Source organism: Lytechinus variegatus, chromosome 6, assembly GCF_018143015.1.
Source record: "Lytechinus variegatus isolate NC3 chromosome 6, Lvar_3.0, whole genome shotgun sequence".
NCBI classification, from domain to species: Eukaryota; Metazoa; Echinodermata; class Echinoidea; order Temnopleuroida; family Toxopneustidae; genus Lytechinus; species Lytechinus variegatus.
In genome coordinates, this window is record NC_054745.1 from 34,637,140 (window position 1) to 34,655,483 (window position 18,344).

An 18,344-nucleotide genomic window follows, 5' to 3' on the forward strand; every position below is an offset into this window, starting at 1 on the left:
ACGGGTTTCCCAGGCTACCTGATTGCAGTTAGCCTCTTTCGGGGAGTTTTTTTACCGGTGGCTATTCGAGTCAGGGTAACGAATAGCAATTTGATGAGATGGTTTAGGTAAGTATAGCGCAGTGTAGTAAATCACGTCTTTGGTCACATGATTTTGGTCAAAGATCATGTTGGGTCAATCAAAATATTATTTTATTATCATATGAAAGCTTTCTTTTGTGAATAATTTTTCAATAGCTGTTTTCAAAGTCAGCACTGTTACAGTATTGCATAATGCATGCGAGACAGCCAGAGGCATCCGACTTGGTATTACTTTTTATTAAAAAAATATGCTTAAATATTCAATAATCATAACACATTTTTTATTTAAATCTTCTCTTGCTTCACGCTCGAATTATTTGTTAAATGGGATTTTTATCCTATTTGTAATTTAAAACGGTGCTTTGAATGTTCAATTTTCAAATCAGATATAAAAAGGTAAAATAATTATATAGGTGAACGTTTCAAAGTAACCGGAAATTTCTTGCTGTTTGAAAATTGAGATAAGTGAGGCCATTTAAATTTCGAATCGGCAACTTGGTAAATAAAGTATGACATTTAGAAGGGACAATTTTATCACATGCTATGTATATCAATGTCACGGATTTTCTTTTCTAAGTACCGATTCCCCCTGGGACAGTAAGGAATATATATAGAGAGAAGCAAACATTTTATTATTTCATAAATTTAAGAGGAAAACCAAATGATTAAGATTTGTTTAATAATCACAAATACCCCCCCCCCCCTTATATTTGTAAAAGCTAGATCAGCCCCTGATAACGTTACAGTTATATAGCAACAAGCAAGTTACACAAATAATATCCAACCACTTAATACACCTTTGCTCACCTGAACACCTTTCGCGGTATCAAAGTCGAATTGCCATTCATTGAGAGTTCTAAATTGTGTAAGAAATAGAAATTCAAAACGGGAACGATAATAAACCATAAAACATTATTCAGATGTAAAGCAAGTGCCTTGAACATTGTTATAAGCTTTAAAGTTATTTTGATAATCATAATTATATTTCCATAATTACAGATAATCGCAATATTATTGTGACAAACAATGAGTTGCTCTTGCGATGTTCTAATATTATAAGTATGACCAGTTAAAGAGAGGGGGGGGGGGATTTGTGATGTAATAGACGTATACATTTGTAATTATATACTTTATTGCTCCATCTTTATATATAATATCCAGCCAAACAGCTGTCCAGATGAATTTTGACTACGAGCGAGGAAAATCCGTACCTCGACCACTTTGCTTAACATATTTGCCAAATAATTTTGCCTCCTGCCTGCACATCCTGTATCGGTATAAATGTGAGCGATGGAAAAGGAATTCAGTTTAAGTGGATCTACTTTTTTTACTACGTGTTACCTAATACGTACTGTGATCTCATTACAGTTCACCTAAAATGTTTTTTTCAGCGGTTTGGGATGTTATAGTAGGCCGACATATTACATTCAGCGTGATATCCAATTATAAATGACAGTTGTAAGGGAACGACGGAGCGCTTGACAGTATCGAACTAATATAAGAGCGTTTTGAACACATAATCGGGATTGGGGGGATGCATCCAAGGAATGTAACAATGAACATCCTCGGTAAATAATGAGTTAAAGGTCAAGTCCAGCTCAGAAAAGTGTTGATTTGAATCAATAGAGAAAAATCAGACAAGCCAGTTACATCCAAATGAGAGAGTCGATGTCACTCACTCACGATTTCTTTTTTCATTCATTATACAATATTTCAATTTTTACGAATTTGACGAATAGGACCTCCTTGCCTGAAGCACAAAATGTTAAAATAATGGAATTCCACATGTTCAGGGAGGAATGAAACTTCATTTCACATGAAAATGACGAGAAAATAGAAATATGTCATATTTCATATAATAAAATACAAAAGAAATAGTGAGTGAGTGATGTCATCATTTCTCTCGTTTGGATGTAGCTGGCTCGTTCATATAACTATTTTGTTGAAAATAAGCGAAAATTTAAAATGCCATAACTTTCTTATTTTACATCAGTTTTTTTATGAAACTTTCAGTGTTATGCTTGTTGAATTTTTCTCTTATTATTCAAATCAAGTTTTTATTGGGGTGGACTTGTCCTCCAAGAACATAAACACTCACTTTATCTCAAGTCGTTGCAATGATGTCAAACGTGTTGAAGACCCGACAAATTCAACAAAGTCATCTGTAGCTGCATTTTGGACAGCAATATCTCGCAACCAGGGTAGTGACGAGATCAACCCTTGGTAGCATTGTGACGTCAGTTTATTAGCCAATAGCTTTGTGACGGACGGTAGTTCAGGAGGTGATAGAGAGAAACTGAGCGATGAGTCTGAAATGGTGAGATGGTTCAGTGAGGTGAAGGGTCCCAGACAAGACCATATTCTAGCAGTCATCTCAGAAGACAGATGACATTTGGTTATCTGTAGTAAAATAGAATAGGAAAGCTGGATAAGAATTACAGCGCCCCAAAAGTTATACATGAACAAATTTTGGGTTCTGATTTTTCTATACACATTTCGTGCATTTCGTGAAAAGAAACTACATAGATATTTTAGAAAAAAAACATATTCTAGGGTATTTTAGACCCTTTAAAATGAGTCTGTGACATTGAAAATACCAATTTTCCCACTATGATGCGTGCTCACTCATCCATAAAAAAACAAATCGATTTTAGATTTGCACAGATTTCTGTTCATAGGTTAATAAATTATTACTGCCGAATGGCATTGCTAAAGACAGCCGTGAAAAGTAGTTCCACCATATTGAATAAGGGGTTACTTATTCTTAAACATATGGACCCATAATGTACACAAGTCTATGAGAGAGGAAGTCAACATTTTATCAAAAATGAAATGAAATGAGGGTTTGTTTCATGGACGGTTTTTGTTGCTTCTACAGAAAGCTATATCATGAAACTTCGCACATGGCTTCAGAGTAACACTATTAACTCATTAATTAGCTTAATTATTATTATTATTTATTAGTATCATTATGATGATTATCATTCTTATCATTTTTAGGGGTGGGCAAATGACAATTTTTTTTTTCAAACGGGTGAATTCTATTGCCATTTTTGCTGCTGAACACAAATCCGCCAACCATTTTGACCTCCAATGAGGTTTGATATTGGTTCCAGCCATTTTTTTGAAAAATGGCGGGAAAATTGCCCTTTTTGCCCTATTTTTATATATAACGGCATATAACGGGTGTGTATTTGTCTCTCTCTTTGTTTTTGAGGGTGCTGAGTTCAATTATCTCAATATGTAAATCATTGGATGTATAGCCATGGTAAAAAATTGCCATTTTCCCTCCATTTCTTGAAAAATGGCGGGAAAATGGCATTTTTCCATGTTTTTTTTACATTGAGTAGCATAAAATTGGTGTGTGATATGTCTTATGTGTTTGAGGGTGCTGAGTTCAAATATCTGCACATATATAAAGGACATTAGATGTATAGGCTCGGTGAGATGAAGTTGGTTTCCCGCCATTCTTTGAAAAATGGCGGGAAAATGACCTTTTGGCCATATTTGTACATTAAACATCATAAAAGGGGTGTGCGACATGTCTCTTTATTTTTAGGGTACTGAGTTGAAATATATGCATACTTATTGAGGTACAGGCATGGTGATAAATGGTAAGATCAACATTGTAAGCAAAAATAAATGCAAATAGTGAATTTCATATGTTTATTAAAAATCATTATCATACATGTAGTTATGAACAAAACAAAACGAAATCAAAGATTTAATAATCTGCAGACCAGCTGCTTTAATGAATCAATGTTGAAAATACATAGGCATACAGTTGATATGAATAACATGAAAGCAGACCACATCACCATAACTGGACATTCAGGTAAAAGGACATCCCTGACCACAGGTTATGTGGGAAATTTGATGCATAGTGGTCAAGATGGGGCTGATCAAAGCTTATGGGTTCAGGTGCTTAATAGCCATTCTTGCCAACTCCACAGCTGATGAATTGAAATCAGAAATAGACTTCTGGATGACAGATCGAGTTGCTGACAGAAGTCCTTCTTCAGGCTCTTGGAGTAGACCTTACTAAAATCCTAAAATGCTGCGCTCATATAATTTTGCGTATAGATCATGCAATAGATGTGCAGAAACATAACAGAACAGAAGATTTGCATCCACCAGTTACTGGAGGTATCAGCAGGTGAGGGGATATTTGTATCTCCAGGATTTTTAATCCATACTAGGGTTAATCGCAATCTCCTAGTTATTGTCTCATAGCCATAATCAGCAATAAGTGTCCCTCTTGGATGGAAAATAACAATATTCAGTGCCAAGGATTCAAAGGATTTGTAGCCAATAAATTCGGTAGAATTGCAGAACTTGCTAAGGAGTACCTGTCATGACGAGAATTCATCCAAGCTTTCTTCAATGCAGATGTGGACACCAACAACTACAAACTTGTTCTTGCAGTGGCTACATTCATTCAGAATGAGTGGTTCACATGCTGTTGAAAAATTTACACAATGACAGGTTATCTTAACATCTTCCTGATGAAAGAACTGCTGGGCATCAACAAGATGGGTGAGCAAAATGTTGGGGATAGAACGTGGCAGGTGATTCCTTGAGGAAAAACTAAATGGGTAAGACAAAATTATGGTGGACAAAGAGAATAGAAACAGGATCGGGAAGAGATAGGCTAGTTGCTGATGTGATTGAAGAAGTTATTAGTACAGTGAAGAGCCAGATGTCCAGGACAGATTACTTTATCGGATGTTGATGGCATGATTTATGCTCCTTTTACCAACTTAGAATGTGAACTGAATTTTCAAAGCTAGTGCACAGATTCAAAGTTACTGATGGAAGTTCTCCTGTCCAGACTCTGTCCAGAAAAAAAAATCTGCTGGCATCTGGTGGTCTTCTGGTACACCCTGAATTTGAAAGTAAGAGTATAGAAGAAAGGAAGGAAAGGTGGAAGTGGGCTTGCTGTTCTGAAGAGGTGAACACAGTATAGCAGCTCGAAGCACACTTTAATGCAACTGTTGTATCTGCACAGAAATTTGCACTGCATAAGAATGAGGAGTTAAAGAAGAAAGCTTGTAAAACTCTAACAATCTTGGAAAGATGTAAAGACCATAATGGCCCACTGACTCTTAACAACTTAGATATGTTAGCAAATCTCAGTGAAAATGGCTTCAGAATTAAGTTGGCTATCTTTGTCTCACAGTAACTCCAGACATTCGTCAAATAGGTGTGTGAAAGGATCAGATGACATACAAGATGGAAAAATGTTCTGTGGAGAAATTGAAAGTTTTGATAAGAAATGCACTAAGAATACCAAAAGACTAAAAAATGGATGCTCTGCTGCTGAATGAAAAAGTTCATATATTAATTCATTATACACATACACACATTAGTACACTCTGTGCTCAGACTCTACAGTTTCATGTAAACAATTTTCATTTGTCAAAATAATTTCGTTTTCCCAAACTTTGACACAGAGTACTTGTAGGCAATCGTATTAGTCAAAAATTATGTTCCAGTTTTACTAGTGTTGAGATGGTCTTGTAAATCACTGCATATTGGTAACAGATGCAATAAGTACATTTTAACATCTATAATTCTGACTAAAGTCAAGGTGATATCTAGCAAAAATTTCACCAAGCCAAGCATTACCCCAAATCTAAAACAGAAATATATAAATCCTCAAAGGGAAACATTGATATCTAACAAGAAATTCATATAGCCTCCTGCTTTAAATTTCATTTTCTTTAATCTAGTGCTGATCATGAAAACATGCACTATAGGAGGCATAGTTCGAGACTTGTTCTATTACGTTATGTACATTGTACACCAAAAATATTTCAAAGCCACATACATGTATACTCCCCCCCCCTTGCCTGACAATTTCTGGGATTTTTCTCTAGAAAGAAAATGAAATTATATCATCATATATGAATCATCTATTTTTCAAATAAATAGCATGAACACATCAGTTCATACTATAGTAATTAGTATAGGTACAGATGCATTAATATTTTTTTTTTATGAATGCAATAGTGATTTGTGATCATTTATCACCACATGATAAAAAAAAGCTGATTTCACCCCCCAAAAAAACTTTACAAATGTTGGAACAGATTTAATTTATTGATTGTTGGCTTCAGTGGCCATGAAAACATATATTTAGATATGTAACAAACTACAGATAAATGAATAGTTACTGCTTTATGTCAAAAAATTATGATTTGAGGGCAATTCATACCAAAAATGGCCCAAATATGCTGTTTTCACCTAAAAACATCATTTTGAATGACCCAACTTATCTGATTCATGCATGTTTGTGCTTAGCGACCATGAAAACATAGAGCTAGACATGCAACAAGTTACAGATGAATGAATAATTAAGGATTGATGTACAAAAAATGTGATTTGAGGACAATTTTTACCAAAAAATGTTGATTTTCACCCAAAAACGTCATTTTGAATGACCCAACTTATCTGATTCATGTATTTTTGTGCTCAGTGACCATGAAAACATATAGTAAGATATGTTGCAACCCTTATTTGTACAGATATTTAAGGATTTACAAGTGAAAACACTGATTTTTGAGGAATTCGGCGGCCATTTTGAAAAATCGCTCGGAACCAATATCAGACGTATTCTAAAACAAAAATACTTATTAGATTTGTGTTCAGCAGCCAAAATGGCAACAGAATCCACTCGTTTTAAATTGAATTTCCCAAAAAAGGTTTTATTTGCCCACCCCTATCATTATATCCATTAATTGCTACAGCATGAGTATATCGCAAACATTATACTCATTGTTACTGTCAATACTACTAGGCCTACATTTATTTTCGGCGCAGGCGGGCTTCTAGCGACGGGAAACGAACAAAAAGGGAGAGGATAGTACAGGGAAAGAATATAGGACAGATCGGGAAGAGCTCTTTTTTGGGGTGGGGGTATATTAACAGTCAAAAATTGAATCATCTACTGGAATTTGTTGAAAATTGAAAGTATTAACTTACAATTCTCTGTCGTCGCGACGTTTCACCAACCGCTGTTGGCTTCATCAGGCGAATGAACGCCAATCACGTCTTTCCAAGTGACTCCGCGCCAGAGTCAGCCGACCGTAGCGTCACTTGGTTCCCCAGGGGCGGAAGTTAATCCCGTGAGAGACGGCCAAAAAGATCGCGAACTACCGCAACCACCTCCGATTCAATCTTCGTTGCCTACATAACGACATCACTCCAAATAGCGTGAGACTCAAGAGCAACGTCAAGGGACATAAAGCAGCGAATATACTAAAAAACACGCAAAGGAAATTGCTCAACGAGCGGATAAGGCAAACTAACTTCACAATCGAGAAACTCTCCCGAACTTTCCAGGAACAAGCTACATTGATTTCTCAAACGTTCCCGGAAAAACTGGCTGAAGAAATTAATGAACACACGACGCGTGCGCAGTTAGTGGAACACCACAAAACCAAAGAACGCCATCTTGGGAAGTTTTCTGCATTACGCAACCGGCAAAATCAAACACGTGCAGATTTGGACAATAATTGGAGAAATACTAGGAATAATCAGGAATCTTCTGGTTGGGTGAGGAATTTATCCTCGAGAGAACTTACGGACAAGGAAGTGTCGGTGTTATCGAAGGGACTGAATTTTGCTGTCACACCACAACGGTTACCGATAACTGAGATTATCACCGCCACTGAGACGGCTATTCACAAAGCCAGGTTAGATACTGCTCAGGCGGAGGAACTCCGACACACCGTAAGCGCCGCTGTCAAGCACGCCAAGCTCCCCGCGGCGAACCACACAGCGGAGGAGAATTCAGCGATAGAGGAATTGAATAAAAATACTGACATCGCCATTGTTCCAGCGGACAAAGGAAGATGTGTAGTAGTGCTCGACAAAAGGGATTACGAGGATAAATGCCTGACATTGTTGAAGGACAAAAACACCTATCGCCAGATTAATTACAATCCAACGAACGGCTATAGGAAGAAGACTTGTGCCCTCATCAATTCTTTTCATGCTAACGGTGACATTAGTGAAGAACTGAAAAGACACCTCACCCCGGCCACGGAACCGACGGTACCAGCGTTTTATGGTCTCCCGAAGATTCATAAACCAGATCCGATTCCAGTAAGACCTATTGTGAGTAGTATTGACTCTGTAACCTACAATTTGGCTAAATTTGTTGCACGAATTCTGAGTCCGTTGGTGGGTAACACTATACACCACATCCAGAACACAGATAACTTTGTCGAAGAACTTAAAACGGTCAAATTAGATGAGAATGAAACAATTGTATCATTTGACGTGAGTGCCTTGTTTACTTCCATCCCTGTTGTCGACGCAATCACGGTAGTCCGTCAATGTTTGATCGACAATGACAGCTGGAAAGACCGAACTAAGTTGAACATTGATCAGATTGTGGAGGCTGTTTCTACTTGTTTACATACTACTTATTTCTCGTTTAAAGGAGTACATTATATACAGAAACATGGATGTGCCATGGGTTCTCCTGTCTCGCCCATAGTTGCTAACCTGTATATGCAAGACTTCGAACAGAAGGCAATTTCGAGCTACCCAGGCAGAAAACCTAGAACTTGGTTGAGATACGTGGATGACACCTTCGTTATCATCCACAAGTCAGAGTTGCACGACTTCTTCAAACACATCAACAACCAAGACGTGAATATCAAGTTCACACAGGAAGCCTGTAAGGACAACAAACTTGCGTTCCTTGACTGCGAAGTACAAATAGTCGAAGGAGGCAGTTGGGATTTCCGAGTATATAGGAAACCGACTCATACCAACCAGTACTTACACTTCAACTCTCACCACCCCCTGGTGCATAAACTCTCGGTGAAAAGGACGCTGTTCCATCGAGCGGACAGCGTTGTGAGTAAACCGGAGGACAACTCGGCTGAAAAGAAAATCATTACGAACTCTCTTGGAAAGTGCGGATATCCCAGCTGGGCGTTCCAGAAAGCCACACGTCCGAAGCAACCTCGACCTGTAAGACCTTCGGAAGAACAGATGAATACTCCGGATAACCAGTCTGACGCTGCGACAGCCCAACCTCGCCGGAATAGGACCCTTGTTACTATTCCCTACGTTGCGGGTCTATCAGAAAGGATCAGTCGCACTTTTGGTAGGTTCGGAATCTCCACCTCACATAAGCCGCATAGAACACTGAGACAGCTGCTTGTGCACGTGAAAGACCAACCGGTCAAGGATAAGAAGCGAAACGTGGTGTATGGTATTAGATGTGAACAAAGGGAATGTCAGGATTCCTACATCGGTGAAACTCAACAATCACTGAGAGCACGGATGTACCAACACCGTAAATCTACTGGTCTCGCAGCCATTCCTGAATCGGCGGTTTTCACCCACTTGAACGCGACGGGACACACCTTCAACAACAAGGACGTGGTGATCCTGGACAAAGAAAGCAGGTGGTTCGAGAGAGGAGTAAAAGAAGCTATTTGGGAGTGGAGAAGCCAACATTGAATCGGAGATGTGGTTTGCGGTTCCAGCTGTCACACGCCTGGGACCGAATCCTACGGGAAGTTCAAAGCCGTCTCCCACGGGATTAACTTCCGCCCCTGGGGAAACAAGTGACGCTACGGTCGGCTGACTCTGGCGCGAAGTCACTTGGAAAGACGTGATTGGCGTTCATTCGCCTGATGAAGCCAACAGCGGTTGGTGAAACGTCGCGACGACAGAGCATTGTAAGTAAATACTTTCAATTTTCAACTAATTCCAGTAGATGATTCAATTTTTGACTGTTATTTCAAGATTACTGGATGAATCGTAATATTCATGGATTTATTGGGGGTATATTGATCAATAATATTTCTTTAAAAGGCTATATTGTCTTTCATCTGTTTATCGTATTTTGATATCGGAATACAATATTCTCCTTTCTTTTTTTAAAATAAAAATTGAGCGACAAATTAAAATTCCCCATCTTAGTTCCCCCTTTTATATGTGTGTGTGCGTTTTAGGGGGGGGGTGGGGGTGCCTGAATTGCTGTACCAACTGAATCGACCCTTGCGATAGTAGTTATCATCATAGTTTTTAGGGTTTAAAAAAAAAAACTAATATCATCAATAATTTCAAGGTATTAAAGTCATTTCGCTCCCCTCCTCGGATAACGCAAATTATTTGTATTAGACGAAATGGCTATTGGACCGAATGGCTATTAGACTAAATGGCTATTGGACGATTTGGGAATTGGACGAAATTGTTAGTAGACGATTTGGTTGGTAGACGAACTGATTATTGGACCTAATGGTTGATGGACGAAATGGCAATTGGACGAGTTGATAAGTAGACGATGTGGATATTGGACCAACTGAAATTAGCCGACATGGCTATTGGACCAAATGAACGGTGGACGAACTGGTTAATGGACGATTTGGCATTAGACCAAATGGATTTAGACGAAATGGTTGGTAGACGAAATGGTTGTAGACGAATTGGCTATAGACTAACTGGCTATTAGACTAAATGGCTATTAGACGAAATGGTGATTGGACGAAATGGGTGGTAGACGAAATGTTGATGGACGAAATGGCATTAGACGAAATGAATGTAGACCATGTGGTGAGTGGACGGGATGGCAGTTGACGAATTGGCAATTTACCGAATATTTCATATAATAAAATACAAAAGAAATAGTGAGTGGATGACGTCATCAGTCTCCATTTGCATACAAACCGGAATGTGAATAGCACTGTTATGTAAAATTATTAAAGCGAAACTTTAAAATGTCATAACTTCTGCCTTATTTTACATCAGACTTTGATAAAATTTTCAGTGTTATGCTTTTTGGATTTTTTCTCTTTTTAATCAAATCAACTTTTTTCTGGGGTGGACTTGTCCTTTTAGAATGTTTTTTGTTATGTCATTTTAACATCGAGTATGAGTAAATTAAAGATACCTAAGTAACATTAATATATCTGCTTGGCATCATAATATCACTGTTTATTTCATGTTTAACATCAGTGGAATATTGTTTCATGAATGTTATACAAAATATGTTCTTAAAATTTCTTTGGAAACCATTTCTAGGATCTTTCATGAACGTTATCATAACAATTAGTTTGATGTCCATAGTATGGAAAACACTGCAATTACACGTGCATAACAAACCATGTCCAAACCATGAGCTATTAATAGCTCCATATACAAAAACCACTGACTGCCCCTTATCATGGAGGTCAGGAGGTCATTTCATGGAAGCAACATGGTCCTGGTTTTTGTAGTCTAGTCTTATGAACTGTAATACTTATACCACGGATGAATCATTGGGTAATAGAAAAAAAAAACATTTCAATAGAACAAAATGTGAATATCAAATCATCATGACGGTATATGTCTATTCTAAAACATCGGTCACATCTGTGTATTTTCATCGTTCTTGGGGGTAAACTTGTATTTGAGTGGAGGCAGAAGTTTGGTACAGGAGACTAGTCGTACCTGTAGGCCACTGGTCTGGTTTCCCCTGACCCTCCACTGCCCACTGACCACGATGGGGGAGGGGGTCAGCATCTCTTGATCGCTGCCTGAGCCAGAGATGTTAACCAGCTGTTGCCTCCTTGTGACTGGTGTAGTCTACTTATTCAAACTCTAATACTTGGTTCATCATGGGTGGAATCATTTGGCGAGAGAGGAAGGCGCTGAATAGATATTTCTTAAGTGCGCGAATACGGAGCCTTATCTTTACATTATAAAAAAGCACAACTTTGCATTTTTCACCCCTGTTTGAGGTGAAGTTGTTTTGGGTAAAATGTGTCTTGTTTGGTGTGTGAGACTAGGGCACCTGACCCCCTACCGTGGAACTTGTTTGATTGATGCCTAGCTTTTCTGGTACAGCAAAGTTTTGTACTGGACCTTGTTGGGGAGTCAAGATGAGTAGATTGGCGCTGATTAGAGATTGGGAGACATGTGCCCTCTATGTTAGCTTTTGGGAAAGGGCATTTCCAAACAACATGGTCCAATCTGGACTACCGTCAACACAGCAAAGCTGGACACTCCAGTTGGCCGCCATTTCAACCTTCACAACCACTCCATCACTGACAAGATGCTACAGGGCATCGAATCTTTAGGTACCCGTCCTGACTCAGTCCGTACTAGCAGAGAGAAGTTCTGGATGAGACGACTGCGCACCATCCAACCTCATGGCCTAAACATCCAAGAGGGGAACGACTGATTAATCCTTCTTATCCACTTTTCTGATCATTATTGTTATCATTATATGCCATTTTGACGCAAGCCTTCTTTTTAATCCCAGACAAAAACAGTCCGTGTTCCCTCAAGCATGAACAAAACTAAATTTTGTTAATGGCATTCTAATGATAAGACCTTAGAGCACATATTAACATCAAAATGTCGACATTATAATTTGAAACAATTTTTTTTTAGACTTTTCAAATCTGTCCCGGTTTTTTTTAACGCACTGTAGTGCAATACTAATACAACCAGTAAGCGTTCAAAATAATTTTAAATTTCCGTTTTGGTATCGCCTGCCTAGGAGCGAGAGACTATACACATGGGCGTCGTTTGCTTTTATGAAATAGAACAATTGAGTATCCCTGATCTTCCTGTGCGAGTTTAAAGTCACATGACCAAGGTCAAATGTCATTTACGGTCAACGTACTTTGATAATATCGGGGATATTTGTCGAATTGTCATAACTTTAAAAGTTTATGGATCTAGCTCATGATACTTGAACACAAGAGTAAACATCCATCCATTTAAATCATCTGTGTGTTTCAGGTCACATGATTAAGACCAAAGGTAATTTAGGGTCAATAAACTTGGGCCGTATTGGGGTATTTTCTAATTGGTATTATAACTTTGAACAATTATGGATCTAGACATTAAAAATATACATAAGGGTTATCAAGTATGTTTTGAACACGTCTTAGGTCACATGATTTTGGTCAAAGATCATGTTGGCTCAATGGAAATATTATTTTATTATCATATGAACGCTTTCTTTTGTGAATAATTTTTCAATAGCTGTTTTCAAAGTCAGCACTGTTACAGTATTGCATAATGCATGCGAGACAGCCAGAGGCATCCGACTTGGTATTACTTTTTATTAAAAAAATATGCTTAAATATTCAATAATCATAACACATTTTTTATTTAAATCTTCTCTTGCTTCACGCTCGAATTATTTGTTAAATGGGATTTTTATCCTATTTGTAATTTAAAACGGTGCTTTGAATGTTCAATTTTCAAATCAGATATAAAAAGGTAAAATAATTATATAGGTGAACGTTTCAAAGTAACCGGAAATTTCTTGCTGTTTGAAAATTGAGATAAGTGAGGCCATTTAAATTTCGAATCGGCAACTTGGTAAATAAAGTATGACATTTTGAAGGGACAATTTTATCACATGCTATGTATATCAATGTCACGGATTTGCTTTTCTAAGTACCGATTCCCCCTGGGACAGTAAGGAATATATATAGAGAGAAGCAAACATTTTATTATTTCATAAATTTAAGAGGAAAACCAAATGATTAAGATTTGTTTAATAATCACAAATACCCCCCCCCCCTTCTATTTGTAAAAGCTAGATCAGCCCCTGATAACGTTACAGTTATATAGCAACAAGCAAGTTACACAAATAATATCCAACCACTTAATACACCTTTGCTCACCTGAACACCTTTCGCGGTATCAAAGTCGAATTGCCATTCATTGAGAGTTCTAAATTGTGTAAGAAATAGAAATTCAAAACGGGAACGATAATAAACCATAAAACATTATTCAGATGTAAAGCAAGTGCCTTGAACATTGTTATAAGCTTTAAAGTTATTTTGATAATCATAATTATATTTTCATAATTACAGATAATCGGAATATTATTGTGATAAACACTGACTTGCTCTTGCGATGTTGTAATATTAAAATTATGACCAGTTAAAGAGAGAGAGAGAGGGGGGGGGGATTTGTGATGTAATAAATAGACGTATACATTGTAATGATATACTTTATTGCTCCTTTTTATATATAATATCCAGCCAAACAGCTGTCCAGATGAATTTTGCTTACGAGCGAGTAAGATCCGTTTAAGTACCTCGACCACTTTGCTTAACATATTTGCCAAATAATTTTGCCTCCTGCCTGTACATCCTGTATTGGTATAAATGTGAGCGATGGAAAAGGAATTCAGTTTAAGTAGATCTACTTTTTTTACTACGTGTTACGTAATACGTACTGTGATCTCATTACAGTTCACCTAAAATGTTTTTTTTCAGCGGTTTGGGACGTTATAGTAGGCCGACATATTACATTCAGCGTGACAGCGAATTATAAATGACAGTTGTAAGGGAACGACGGAGCGCTTGACAGTATCGAACTAATATAAGAGCGTTTTGAACACATAATCGGGATGGGGGGATGCATCCAAGGAATGTAACAATGAACATCCTCGGTAAATAATGAGTTAAAGGTCAAGTCCAGCTCAGAAAAGTGTTGATTTGAATCAATAGAGAAAAATCAGACAAGCCAGTTACATCCAAATGAGAGAGTCGATGTCACTCACTCACGATTTCTTTTTTCATTCATTATACAATATTTCAATTTTTACGAATTTGACGAATAGGACCTCCTTGCCTGAAGCACAAAATGTTAAAATAATGGAATTCCACATGTTCAGGGAGGAATGAAACTTCATTTCACATGAAAATGACGAGAAAATAGAAATATGTCATATTTCATATAATAAAATACAAAAGAAATAGTGAGTGAGTGATGTCATCATTTCTCTCGTTTGGATGTAGCTGGCTCGTTCATATAACTATTTTGTTGAAAATAAGCGAAAATTTAAAATGCCATAACTTTCTTATTTTACATCAGTTTTTTTTATGAAACTTTCAGTGTTATGCTTGTTGAATTTTTCTCTTATTATTCAAATCAAGTTTTTATTGGGGTGGACTTGTCCTCCAAGAACATAAACACTCACTTTATCTCAAGTCGTTGCAATGATGTCAAACGTGTTGAAGACCCGACAAATTCAACAAAGTCATCTGTAGCTGCATTTTGGACAGCAATATCTCGCAACCAGGGTAGTGACGAGATCAACCCTTGGTAGCATTGTGACGTCAGTTTATTAGCCAATAGCTTTGTGACGGACGGTAGTTCAGGAGGTGATAGAGAGAAACTGAGCGATGAGTCTGAAATGGTGAGATGGTTCAGTGAGGTGAAGGGTCCCAGACAAGACCATATTCTAGCAGTCATCTCAGAAGACAGATGACATTTGGTTATCTGTAGTAAAATAGAATAGGAAAGCTGGATAAGAATTACAGCGCCCCAAAAGTTATACATGAACAAATTTTGGGTTCTGATTTTTCTATACACATTTCGTGCATTTCGTGAAAAGAAACTACATAGGTATTTTAGAAAAAAAAGTATTCTAGGGTATTTTAGACAAAAATGATATCCTAGAATTAAACGTGATTTCTTTTATTAATTATTAAGACGCTTGAAAATATACGCTAATTTGAAAAAAAAACGGAAGAAAAACCAATTAGTACACTGTATATACATTTTTTTTTATAAAATATACACAACAAAAAAGTAAGTCCCCCTAAATCGAATTGCTGTAACTTTTGAACGGAATCATTTTGAGATGTGAAATTTCGTAGGTCGTTTTCTACACTCATCAAGCAACTCCTTGGAAAAAAATGAGATTGATTGATTAAGTCATGCATGAGTAATTAAAGATTGAATTAAAATAACCATCTTTTAAAGTCACAAGAGTCTTATTTCAGATTGTGCAAATACAAAGTTGGGCAAAAGTTGTTTTTAGGTGAATTTTATGGTGTTAATACTGTTTAACTATCCATCATTTAGACACTCCAAACACAATTTTGATACCGATGTCATGGTTGAGTGAGCACAATATTGCAGGGGCCGCTGTACTGTGACGTATCATCATAGGGGGTTTTCGTGTTACCCTCTTCACCTGTTAGGTCATATTGAAATTTGAAAATGTTGGTGGCTCCCCCGATTATAGGCCCCTCCCCCATTTTTAAACTCGAGATCCATGACGTATTTGTCCATAAATAAAACTGATCATGAGAAATTGTTAGGGAAAGAATACATTTATGCAGTATTAATGAGTATCCATTCTAATTTTCGAATGTGCTCGCTCAAACATGAAAATGTTAAAAGGTCGGAAAGTGTGTGGTGAGAGAAATGATGGATGATAAAAACAACAGCAATTAAAGTCACATTTGAAACCGATTTTACCCGCAATATTCACCTTATCACCCTTTAAAATGAGTCTGTGACATTGAAAATACCAATTTTCCCACTATGATGCGTGCTCACTCATCCATAAATAAACAAATCGATTTTAGATTTGCACAGATTTCTGTTCATAGGTTAATAAATTATTACTGCCGAATGGCATTGCTAAAGACAGCCGTGAAAAGTAGTTCCACCATATTGAATAAGGGGTTACTTATTCTTAAACATATGGACCCATAATGTACACAAGTCTATGAGAGAGGAAGTCAACATTTTATCAAAAATGAAATGAAATGAGGGTTTGTTTCATGGACGGTTTTTGTTGCTTCTACCGAAAGCTATATCATGAAACTTCGCACATGGCTTCAGAGTAACACTATCCAAAAGGCACGCACATCAAAATAACAATTCGATAAGGCACAGAGTGGGGCCAAGGCCTTAAAATTTCTTATCATTTGCATAATTTTCGAATATTTTGTGCTCACTGATGCATTAAACATCGGGATTTTCATAAAAATCGAATCAAATGAACCATATGAGGGGCTTGTGACAGATATCTATACTGTGCGTCCCAGAATAAACGAAACCGATATTAAGCGATTATTTATCATAACTTAATCATAAATATAATAGACAAATGACCTACCAATTTAAAACTTAGAATCTCCTCTTTCATCTGATATTACTTAGGTTATTTCTTATTCACGCCTGAGTGAGCAAAAACAATTTGAAGAAAGGATAACAAACACTCATTTGGAGGGAGGTATCTGGGTTTAAAAAAGAAAACCACATTTTTGAAGTGCAATATCTGCTCTGTAATTTGGTACCTCAATTACAGAAAATGGTAAAGAAATAAGAAAAGTTTTGGTAATTTAAAATTAGGCTTGTATTTCCATAATTTCATGAGATAAATGTGTTTTAACCGGTTTCCCACAGAAGCTTTCGCATGGTCGCATGGTGAACAAAAGATTTAATGCATGGCTAATCGTCAACAAAACGGAGTGTCGAGTGAGTTTGAAAGCCAGCCTGTAAAACCTCTTCATTTTATGAAATTACTGAAATTCAAGCCTTATTTCAAATAACTAGAACTTTCTTATTTTTCAACCATTTTCTGTAATTTAGGTATCAAATTAAAGAAGAGATATTGAACTTTTCAAAAAATGTGGTTTTCTTTTTGAAACCCAGATACCCCCGCCAAATTAGTTTTTGATATCCTTTTTTCAAATTGTCTTTGCTCACTCATGCGTGAATGAAAAATAATCTAAGTATTATCAGTTGGAAAAGGAGATTCTAAGCTTTAAATTGGTAGGCCATTTGTCTATTTCATTTATGATTAAGTAATGATAAATGATCGCTAAATCTCGGTTTCGTTTTTTTCTGGGACGCACTGTAGTTACAATTTGCATTTTTTCCAGTAACGTAAAAAGAGCTTATCACATTTCACATGTTCATTCAAGCGTGAATGCTTAATTAAACGCCTTTGAACCATTGAAGCATGCTAAATGGTCATGAACCTAACGAAAAAAATTGATAAAAGATCATTTTCAGTTACGAAAATGAAACAATACTTGCCTATGATATTTGAAAATCGTATTTTGTTTTCAATAAATGTTCACTGAACCTTGAAACGATGAATAATGTTTAAAATACTCTTCCCCAAAATATCTTTTACCATATTCTATAATTTTCATTGATAAAAATGTGTAAGATATCCAATTATAGCAAAGTTGGACTTGTGTTTATTCAACCGTGAAATTTAGCCAAAAATTGTATCGTCGCTGAGAAAGTACTTTTTAAAAGCCGTCTGACTATTTTTCATGATTAGAATGTGGAATCAGTTCTAATAAAATGGAATCAAATACATGATTTTTGGCTTGTGACTTTTGAAAAGTGACATTTTTGCCTTCTCACGGTGCTCACTGAAGCATGGCGTAAAGTAAGTCCATAACATTTACTCAGAGGGTAGCTTATAAAATTACCTACACGCTCATGTAAAATGTTGTCAATAACTCGAAA

General features: G+C 36.8%; 1 protein-coding gene across 1 annotated transcript; it reads left to right on the forward strand.

The window, feature by feature from the left end:
• Positions 1-4,558: 4,558 nt before the first annotated feature.
• Positions 4,559-9,563, forward strand: LOC121417755. Its single transcript, XM_041611487.1, has 2 exons — positions 4,559-4,648; positions 7,425-9,563. Exons 1-2 carry the CDS (start codon positions 4,559-4,561, stop codon positions 9,561-9,563), a joined length of 2,229 nt encoding a protein of 742 aa, XP_041467421.1.
• The last annotated feature ends 8,781 nt before the right edge of the window (positions 9,564-18,344 follow it).